The sequence below is a fragment of the Bos taurus genome, chromosome 26 (genome assembly GCF_002263795.3).
Source record: "Bos taurus isolate L1 Dominette 01449 registration number 42190680 breed Hereford chromosome 26, ARS-UCD2.0, whole genome shotgun sequence".
In the NCBI taxonomy this organism is placed as follows: Eukaryota; Metazoa; Chordata; class Mammalia; order Artiodactyla; family Bovidae; genus Bos; species Bos taurus.
In genome coordinates this window covers 41,695,589-41,706,846 of record NC_037353.1, presented here as the reverse complement: position 1 = coordinate 41,706,846, position 11,258 = coordinate 41,695,589, and the positions used below count along the sequence as shown (strand labels likewise).

Here is an 11,258-nt window from a genome sequence, read left to right as displayed (position 1 = left end):
GGGTCAGTACAGACCATCAGATTTGCTGTGTCCTGAGACATATGTTTGGGTTCCCATTGAGCAATGCCTGCCTTCACTTGAGAAATCCAAGTACTGCCGTTTCAATCAGGACCCGGAAGCAGGTATGTTTGAAATGGAGCTCAGCCAGAAATCATTGGATCTGTTTCAGGGTCCTCATGTGTGACTGTGGCCCTTGACGGGGTCCAATAACTTTTGATATAAACATTACAGAGTGTGTGTGAGTGCCTGTGCACAGACGTGTGTGTTTCTAAAATAAGAGACGCTACATGTACACAAAGCAGTCAAACGCTGTGAAATCATGGTTTTGCAAAGAAATACAGAAGCCTCCTGTGCTTGTGCTACTTACTGACCCAGCTTCTTCCATTTTGGTTGGTTTTCACATGCTTTGAGGGCTGACACCATTATCCATTACTTTGACCGCTATCACAGTGTGTATGAATTGTTCACTGTTATTTAGCCAGTGTCAAGAAGATAGAAGTATTGACCAGTTGGACTGAATATAGTTGTGGAATGGTTTCACAGGGGCCCAGGTGGCTCCGATGGGTTTTGTGATGACACTTTCTTGACTTCTTGTCATCTCTGGTGCGTCTTCTCCTGCCCAGAATAACCCCAGCCATATTTTCTCCCTTAATATTCTCCTTTGAATACTGCACACTGGTAGCAGGTAAAGTCACTGAGAGTACAGCCCGGGAGCCAGACTTCCTGCTTTCTCACCTAACTTCATCATCAGCTGGTAAACTGGATATTCTTCAGCAATTTCATCATCTCTCTGGCCCCAGATTCTTGGCCTTCACAATCAAGATGATAATAAGATCTTTCATATTGGACTGTAATAAGGATTAAAACAATCACATTGAGAACAAAGACCCCCTCTTGTTGTGTTGGTGATTGTTAGGCCAATTAACATGCCTCATCCTGTGTAAGCCACCAGCTTCTCCTGCGTTTGCCTTTTTTTGCCCTGAAGCCTCTCTCAGAAAAGACATGGAGGTCTGTTCACTTCCCCATCATCTGAGTACCACCTCCCCTTTACAGCAGTTCCCTCCCCACAGCCCTCCCCACCCTCGCTGTGTATTCCCTGTGGTCCTGATGCTCTCTTGCTCTGTGGTGGATCCATTCAGTTGCTGTCTGTGTCTTCCCCCAGACTGAAGTTCCCAGATATTTCAGTGTGCGCTTCGTTGACCTTTCTCTCAACATAGCCCACCAGAGGAGATGCCCTATGCTTACTTCTTAAAAATACAAACATGTTCCAACTAGCCACCTGTAGTCTAGTCTAAGTTTAGGGAAAAAGAAGGAAAGAGAAATGGAGAGGTCAGGGGAAAAGAAGAAAGTAATTGGAAGAATTAAATATGAAGACAGAGGACAAGGAGAAAAATGCAGTCTTTTTTTTTGTTCACATGTTAGGTTTCATTAAAAAAATTTCATTTAAAAAATTGATTTATGTGCCCATATATTTTGTTAACTCCTGGAAAAAGCTGTTATGAATTTAAGAGTGGGCACTTCTTACACATGATGATACCTTAGAATCCAATGAAGAACAGCTAGAGGGACCCATTTGCTAGGCACCAGGTTTTCTAGATGTTTAGTTTCATGAAGCAACCAATGCTTTGTAGTTCCTTCAGCTTAAATTACTGATCAGAATTTCATTCTAAGTTCTACCTCATTGATGAAATAGATTTGTTGCTTAAAAACAAATGTATTGAATTTGTCTATTAGTTTTGGAATCAGGCTCAAAATAAAAGCCAGTAGTATTTTAGAGGAAAGCATATACAGTTGACCCTTGAACAACCCAGGGGCAGGCACCAGCCCTCCACCCAGTTGAAAATCCACATATAACTTAGACTTGGTCCTTTCTATCTGCATTCTTGGATTTAACCAACCTTGAATTGTGTCGTACTTCAGTATTGAAAAAATTCTGAGTATACGTGGACTCAAGAAGTTCAAACCCATGTTGTTCAAAGTCAACTGTGCTTAACCACTCTATCCCCTTATAAAAAATTTTTCCCTTTATGTTTTCTCAAGGGCAGGTCAGAGCCAGTCCCTGTAGTGAAAATTGCTGACCATCGTAGTGCATTGTTTCATGTTCACATGCAAAAATTTGTCTTTATAAATTCCTTCCAACTGAATAATAATACCATCTTAAATTGCTTGTGACTCCCAAACTCATGACACAACTTCACCTTCCCTTTTTCTCTCTTGATCTATTCTAAAGACTGTTTCTCTTCTTACATATACTTGGGAGGTTAAAGTAGTCAACAGCCTCTCCCTGTTTTATAAAATTGAAAAGGTGACTGAATGATTTCTGTGTACCGAATGGACAATCAAATATAATGATTCATTCATGTCAGTATATTTCGAATTCATTTTCCAAAGTAAGCACTGATGAGCATTTCATGGCAAAGAAAATTTAAAGTCTCATGTATGCGGGTTTGTCACGTGATGTGTACTATACCTGGTGAGTGAGGAATATACAGCATGTTCCTTTCCTGTAATCTAAGCTACATTTCTATGGTAGTAACTTCAGCTCTTAATATTCACTCTTTAGGATTCATTCACAAAAGTTTGAAGAGTTAATTTTCTTTGATAATTGTACTTCAAAGAAAATGAAGATCCTTTTCCATATGCCGAATCTTTGGGACTTTCTGAAGAACACCGTATAATTTTATCAGTATTGAAGATCACAGTCCAGACACTATTTGAAATCAAACTTATAACCTGTGGTTTTAGGAAATTAAAATGCAGTTACATGCTGGAATGTATTGAGCATGCTGTGAAACATGGTCATTTGAGATTTAAATGGCAGTCTGTGAAAAACTGCTCTCTTCTCTGGGGCCAGCTTTACTTTTACATGACCCAAACCTTGACTCAGAAAATACAGAGCTTAACATGGGCAATATTGTTAGTCGGCATGGTGCTTTTTTCACTAAGATCTTGTTCCTCCTTTGAGCTGTTTCAGTAAAGTTCTCTGCAAAAGGCACAGCTGATCACCATGGGTGTTTGTGAGACAGTCTTTGGCTACAAGTGCATCAGTGGCTACTTGCAAGAAAAATTGCATTTCCCCAACTCTGAATTGCTGAGAATGTCTGGAAATTCTGTTCTTCCCTGCCTTCAACCCACCCTCCTCCAACCCCGCACATTTTGGGGATTTGGGTTCTATGGTTATTTGCTCAGCTAAGAAGCCTGCACATTGATAAAAACCTATTGTATTCACTGCTTTACAGTACCATGGGGGGAGGGGCTGGCAAAGTAAAGTAACTTGGAAAATTTTAAAGAGGTTCTTTTGTTCATAAATAGATCTCTGTCTCCTCTAAACAAGGGATTTCCAAAGTTCCTCAAATGATTTTTAAGTAAACGTGGTAAATTGTTTTTTAAATTAATAGTTGGATATGTATAGACCTGAAAATTTTTGCATCACAGTTACCTGTTACTTTTTTGGATTAACTTACTTTTAAAAATGTTTATTGGAAACACTAGTATAAAACCACTACTAAGAAGGAAAATAAAATGATCCATAGTATAACAACAATCATTGTTCATTTTTTAATGATCTTCTGATCTTTTTGTGTGTGTGTACTTAGCTATTTGTATTTTTTAAAAAAATCATGCTTCACACTTTTGTAGTTATTCGTAATACTTTGTGTTGCTTCTTACTTTTAGTAAAAACTGCTTGACCACTAATATGGTTGATGATTCACCAAACAGATGCCACTGCTTTCGTGATAGACAGTATCTAATACAGATACTTCACAAGCATCACTGAAAGGGTAAACCAGGTGGTTTGGAGTCTGTTTGAGAACCATGATAAGCTGTAATTTGATTTGATTCTTAATGTTGCAGAGTATTGTACTGCCAACTGAAAATTGGCATTTGCCAACTGCCTCTACAAGGATTAAGTTACAAAATTCTGTAGCCACTGACTTTCAACACTCCTGAAAGGAGTTCAGGATCAGGAATGAGGCACTCTGTGCTCTGTGAAAAATGAGTAGAACAGGCCTTCAGATAGTTAGATATTTTTAGGAGAATATTTTTATGATCCCAGTGGAGCCCAATTTTTGCATCTCCTCATATCTAGAAAAGCACTAAAATCAGTAACAGAGACATCTTCTCGCTGCGACTAGCAGCAAACCTCTACAAGATGTGTGCTTGAGTGTACATACCCCTTCACTAGACTCACACCTACTACTGACTGCCCCCCAACCTCTTTGAAATACTGTCTTGGGCTGTATTCCTTGTTTTGCCCCAAATAAAACTTAACTCACAGCTCTGATGTTGTGCTTTTTTTTTCTCTCAGTTGACAGTACTATTTTTGTTGGTAGTAAAATCCTTTTGGTTCCAGATTTATTAAAAAAATTAAAACTTTATTGAGCATATGCTTTTTCCCAAGCACTGTTCTACTCTGTGTTTCCCTGTTACCTTATTTTATGCTCAGAACATAATTGAATGCTTCACCACTGACCCCTCGGATATTATTACAAAAATGATGTCTTTTAATCAGAAATATAATTTGAATTCAAATGTTACAGTGTAATATTTATATAAGTACTTTCTGTATTTCAGAGGTGCTGATTAGAATCAGCTTTATTTCTGTTTCCACTTATAGTTACAGAAGCATATATTTTATCACAGATTAGCTTTCACTCTCTTTTTCTGTACACGTTTTGAAATATTTGCAAGAAATTTCTTAATTTTTCTATAAGGTAACTAGTAAATTATTAGGATATCGAATTTAAATTTACCATAAAAAATAATAGCCCCTAATTCTGACTTAGTGCTTTTATGCATTTACCCAGGTTATTTCTAGGACACCTAAAGTCTTCCCAGCAGCTGCCAGAAATCTAAACTAGTACAGGAAGCTTTTTCCTAATTTGATCCCCATCCCCTGAAACTCTGAGCCTCCAGATTTTATTTTATGTTGTTTCATTTGTCTCTTTTCTGTCTTTTCTCCATCCCCCCTTTTCCCTGGCACTTTTTCTATACCTCTGCAGTTTCTGTCATGTATGCCCATAGGAAAAAGCAAGTCCCACTCTGACTGTCTGTGTGTGTGAAGTAGCCAGGTTCAGAAAGAGCTCTGGCTCATACCAGCTTGCTTGGTTCCTCCAAGCCTGATATCACATCCTGAATGTTGTGCTTATGGTCCCTCAAAAGAGGATATACCTCAGCCATAATGTCATCCTAATCACTGAGAAACAGTGCCTGTGAGAAAGCAAATGTACTGAAACTTCCTGGGGTCCCTAAAAATGTGCCTCAGTGATAACTTACAGTTAAGGAGACAGTGGCTTTCTAAACCATTTTAGATTTGGGATTAAGTTGTTACTCTTTTAATTCTCCTCTGGGTAAAAATTTTTTCAAGTCCTGATTTGATGTTGACCTACCCATTTGAAGTTGCAACATGAATAATGTTGATTGTTGGATACTTGAAAAAGTGAAAGTGAAAGTCGCTCAGTCATATTTGACTCTTTGTGACCCCGTATGGACTATACAGTCCATGGAATTCTCCAGGCCAGAATACTGGAGTGAGTAGCCTTTCCCTTCTCCAGAGGATCTTCCCAGCCCAGGGATCAAACCCAGGTCTCCTGCATTGCAGGCGGATTCTTTACCAGCTAAGCCACAAGGGAAATCCCTGTTGGGTACTTAATAAGCATAAATTCTTTGTTGCCAGTAAAGACGGTGCTGTTAGATATAGCCAGCTGAAGATAGAATTTATTGTGGCTTACTATATGTCATAAAGAACCATGTAAGCAGCCATGTGTTAGTCACTCAGTTGTGTCCGATTCTTTGTGACCCCGTGGACTGTAGCCTGTCAGGCTTCTCTGTCCATGGAATTCTTTAGGCAAGTATACTAGAATAGGTAGCCATTCCCTTCCCCAGGGGTTCTTCCCGACCTGGGGATCAAACCCGGGTCTCCTGTATTGCCAGAAGATTCTTTATTGTCTTAGCCACCAGGGAAGCCCCATAAAGAAATCAGGCATCAAACCAAGAAAATATGTTTGGAAATTTGGCTCTTATATTTGGTGAATCTGCGGAATGTGTTTTGATATGGAAAATGTAGAAAGTTACGGTCTCTTAATTTTTTTCAGTTTATTCCTTTCCACTTAAAGATATCACTTTATTATTAGTGTATTTTCCCACTTAACTCCTTTTCAAAGATATGCCTTCTTTATTCAAATGTAGTATAGCACTAACATGACTGCTGATTTAAAAATTAGAAGCTACATTTCCCTAGTTTGCATGATCTTTTATTTATTTATTTATTTATTTGCATGATCTTTTAATGAGGACACTAAGGAGCAAAACAAGTCTTTCCTACAATATTTATGCATAAGAGTAAAGTATTATAGTGTTTTAATATTTGCATTTTCTATTAAAATGTGAAGCTAAGACTCATTAAGGTAAAATTCAACAGTTGTAAATTACTGTTCTCATTTTTAAGAATGTTTTTTAAAAGCCAGTTTTACAGAGAAATTTTTTAAATACTGTTTTACAAATTTTTACCAGCCAGTCTTTACTCAATAAGGCATGTATGTGTGAGCACTAAGTCAGTGACTGATAGTTGTTAGAGCCTTGGCCAGAGGGAGACTGAAATACGTCTGGAAAGGTTTGAAAAGCAGACTGAAGATTTCCATTTAGCTATTAAGGAAGTATTTCTCTGATTTCTTTCTTTTTGCTTATGTAATAGAAATAATTTTTTAAATAATCCTTTTGACAGTCACCCAGTTTTCAATATATAATTCTATAACAAAAATTATTTCAGTATAATTCTAAAAGGCTTAAAAATATCATGATACTTCAGAATATGTCTGTAAATGCTAGTGAGGCCTGGTTCTAATGTGTGACATACGGAAAAACAAAAAGAAAAAATAAAAATCATAATGCCCAAAAAAAAAAAAAAATGTGTGACACCTTGCTATGCTATTTTGTTTATTGTTTGAGTGAAGACTGACATTTTTTGTATCATGAAGGGATTGTCCAAAATGTCAGTTAAAGAATAAAAATAAAGCCCATACCTGCTGTTCAAATGCTGAATGAACTGTGATATTCTGTTGAGTATGAGACATTGTCAAGTTTTAGTCCTTTATTTTAGATACCACTGAGAAACAATGTTGCCAATTAGACTGTGACTCCATGAATTATAAGATGCATTTGGGTTTCAGAAACATTAAAATGTGTAAAAATGTGGATCTTAACAGAGGAAATGGGATTCAGTCTGTGCCCTCTAATAGCTGACAAAGCCGAGGAGTGTCAAGGAGGCTTGTTTCTAGCTGTTAGGGAGCTTTGTGGCATCTTAATTCTAGGCATTAGATATGTTATACATGGAGAGTATACACACATATCAGAGTTGGAAGACGTTGATATCAGGTGCTTTTATATAAAAATAAGTTTATTGTCATTGGTGATAATAGAGTTCTTTTAATACTCTCATCTAGGTACTTTAGAAAATTTGGAGAAGACATGTAACTACAAAGATATTTTATTGTAATAAAAGTGAAAACTTTTTACTACCCCAAATCATTGAAATGCTTTAAGCATTCTCAATCTCCATACATTCTGGTTGTAAACAAATTTAAAAACAAATTTTTAAACTTTGTTTGATGTTGGAAAGCAGCAATGAAAGGAGAGAATTTAAAAACTTTGCTTAGCCAGTAAATTTAGTTATCTCTGACAGTTAATGGAATGCTTAAAGGTTAAATAAGAAAGGGCAAACAATGATATCCCAGAATGTCATCAGCCCTAAAATCATTTGCAGTTGACTGAACATCTCCCTGCCTTGTGAATTATCGGTAAATACTCTGTATTGTGGAGCCTGTATCATGTGATATTCAATCCAGTGCCTCTTGGCTATTGGAGAAACGGACGCAAATGGCAAGTGTGGCAGCCTGAATTTCTGAAATCACTCATACCCAACTTCAGTGTGAGAAGGAGTCGCTGCCTTTGCCTGCAAGGTACTTTTAAACTGTTTAGATTCTGTTTTGTGGATGTTTAATATACATTCTCTCTGCAGAAAAATAAGCAAGCTGTAACATGAAGGTATGAGGAGGTCTGTTTATTTTATGAATGTTCTTTCATGTGATGCTGGCAAAATGTTTTTAATGTAAACATGGAAACTGGGGTAGAATTCCTGTTCTTGTAAGAAATGTATTTTCCTAGCTGCCATTCATTTGAAATAGACCTCATTTAGAGCAGAATTGACTTGTTCATGCTTCTGTGGAGTGTTCACCAATAATAAAATAAAATTTGCTGAAAATGGGGAAGACAGTTTTGACACATAGGGAAAGAATAAAGTTACTTACCTCCTAGCAAAATAAGAAAACAGGAATAAAAATCGGAGCGCTTCCAGTGCTATAGCGAGAGACTGTCTTAGTCTGATTTCTTTCCACAAGCAGATCTGACACATGGGTTTGCCCTCAGATGATTCATTTGAGAAATTGTCTTAGAGAACGGGAGTAGAAGACTAGAGAGAGTGAACTAGGGAAGGAGGGAAAGGCTAGAAGGCCCTGTTACTGTGTGAGCTACCACTTTTAGGACTGGAGGTCAGTCCTTCTGAGCGCCCTTCTGGTGCATGTCTCAGAGTTGGCCACCTGAGGGATTGAGGCCTGTCCCCTGGCCGATGGTTGTCTCATTGGGTGTTAACACCTCTGCACTTTCAGTTTGTACTTGTACAAATACAGAGCGGCCTCCTGCGGCCCAACAGGCTGCTGTCTCTGAAAGGCAGAAAGCGAGAGAGACAGACCTTTTGTCCTTCATGGCACTGCACGCCACAGTTGTAGTGTGAGTCAGGTGAGGCCAAGGGCTGTAAGAGGCAATCCCAAGAGATGTCTAGTGTAGGCCACCGAAAGGTGCGGAAGAGGTGACAGGTCTCTGATGTCAGCTGAACATGTCAGGTGCATTGGAGCAGAGAGAGTAAGGACCACAAACAAGTATTGAGTCCGGTATTGTGCTTTATGATGGTGTAAATGACTCATCCCAGCCCTCAGGAATTTAGCAAAGGATACTGCAGCTGTTTCAGTAAAATGAAAAAAGTAGTATATTGGGGGTAGTGGATGATGCAGTTAGTTCACACAGCAGGGTCCTCAGCTCCGATTTGGACAGGGTGTGGGAGATGAAACACTAATTGATGAAGTGATCTAAGTTAGAATTTTAAAAGGAACAGAATCCAAGAGCTCTAGGCAAAGAAGAGCATATTTAGAAGATCTGAGGAGCAGAGGGCACTGCTAGAGTTGAGAGTGGCCATGGGCTTGGAGCAAGGAGAGGCAGCTGGTCAGTGCAGGACTTTGTGAATCATTATCCGGAGTTCAGCTTTTTCTCCTGAAAACACTGGAAGGCCATGAAAGGGTTTTCAGCCCTGAGTGACATTAACAGAGTGTCATTTCTACTTCACAAGTGGAGAATGAATGGGACTTGGTGAAGATTGGAGGTAGGAAGACCAACTAGAATGGTTTTGCATACAGCACTAAGCAGAAGATGTTGGTGGCTGAGAGAGGGTGGGAATGGTTGGTAATAGGGAGAGAGAGACTAGCAAAGCTCTTCAAAAGTAGGATGTACAGGGCTGGCTGGTTCATTGTTGATGATAATGGGGAGGGGAGAAAGTTGTCAAGAGAGTTATGGGTTCTGACAGGAACTGGGTTCATGTTGACTTCATTTCTGAAGTGAGAAGCATGAAGATGAGCAGGTTTTTCAGAGAAGGAAAAGAATAATGGGTTTTACTTTGGACCGGATGAATTAAAGGTGTTTGTAGACATCCGGTAGAGGTGTCGGGAGGTGCCAGCCTAAATCTTCCTCACTGTTGTGATCAGAATACTGAAATTCCACTGTAGTTTTAAGTGCAGCCAAGCAGTTTCAGATAGTCAACTTACTCAGATGGCTCATCCGTAAAGAATCCACCTGCCAACACAGGACATGCAGGTTTGATCCCTGGGTTGAGAAGATCCCTTGGAGAAGGAAATGGCAATCCACTCCAGTATTCTTGCCTGGAGAATCCCATGGACAGAGGAGCCTGATGGGCTACAGCCCTGAGATCGCAAAGAATCAGACGCAGCTGAGCATGCACACGTGCATGCGCTCTAGGCCACTGTTAGAAACGTCCCTTTACATTGTGACGTAATACACGTTTCCTTGAATACCTACCTGCTTGCCTTCTGTGTCTGTGTCTGTCTCTCTCACACACACACACAGCTGAAACAAAAATATGCTGAACAATATGCATCCTTTCTCATTTGATGCTCCGTAGCATTTTGTTTTTCAGTTTTTTAAATCTTTATTGACTTTGTTATAATACTGCTTCTGTTCTATGTTTTGGTCCTTTAGCCATGAGGCATGTGGGATCCCAGCTCCCTGACCAGGGATCAGACCCATACCCCTGCATTTGAAGGCGAAGTCTTAACCATTGGACAGCCAGGGAAGTCCCACATTTTAAATTTGTTGTAGTCTTTTCACTCTCTAGGAAATGCTGTTCACAGTCCATTACATTGATTCCGTAACCGTAAATGCCACTCGCGATTTGAAACACACTAGTCTGGGAGAACCAAAAGATGAGGGGGCCTAGCGTCTCGCTCCATCTCGCCACCAGTTCTGTTTTGGTGTACGCAGTAATGGTAGCTGAGACTCGTGTAACTCATATTTCTCAGGCCAAGCCCTGTGCTAAACCCTTAACACGTATCATCTTCCTTCATCCTCACAATGCCTGTCTTGTTCTTTTCTTTAAACCTGCATTCATGAGGCAAACAGCTGGTTAGAGGTAGAAAGGGGTCGGGATGAAGAGCATATATTAGAATATTCCTGTTGCTGAAAAGACTTGTACAGATGACTGACTTCACGCCTCACTGCTGTGGTTCATTAGAGGCCTCTACCAAGTGCTGGAGATTGTCCATGGTGGGTACACCCAGCCCGTGGCCCTAAGACCTGGGGTCAGACCAAGGAATGTGCTCACACAACCCAGTTACTCTCTTGAGATGCCATATTTGAGTGACCAGTTACTACCCTGGATAGCTTCAGTGGAGGGCTTCCGGATTGGATATTTGGGGTCTGGCTGATGAAATTCAACTATTGGAAATAATGTACTCGCTCATTGAAAGCCCGAGGACAGTTCTGGCTCAGCCAAGGACTACATAGGCAAGGGGGGAAAAAGTACACATTTAGAGCCACTTTATTTCGTTGTAGTTGTACCTCTCTGGGCTTTGCTTGTTTGTTGCTAACAGGCCTCTTCTCTGTTTCTTAATTCTAGTGATAATAACTTAAATACCGAT

The 11,258-nt window shown here is 39.6% G+C and overlaps 1 protein-coding gene across 10 annotated transcripts in view; it reads left to right on the top strand.

Annotated features, from left to right (window-relative positions):
* The window catches only part of ATE1 (arginyltransferase 1), a 160,925-nt gene that overhangs the window by 119,447 nt on the left and 30,220 nt on the right, over positions 1 to 11,258 (top strand). For 8 of the 10 annotated variants that reach the window (XM_005225816.5, XM_010820113.4, XM_059882085.1 and 5 more), the window contains one exon: positions 2 to 122. The exons of 1 other annotated variant lie outside the window; for it this stretch is intronic. In XM_005225816.5, coding sequence (XP_005225873.1) covers positions 2 to 122 — 121 coding nt within the window. Of the gene's footprint in view, position 1; positions 123 to 2,563; positions 11,140 to 11,258 lie in introns of those variants that run through there. One more of the 10 variants, XM_059882086.1, reaches the window with a different exon arrangement.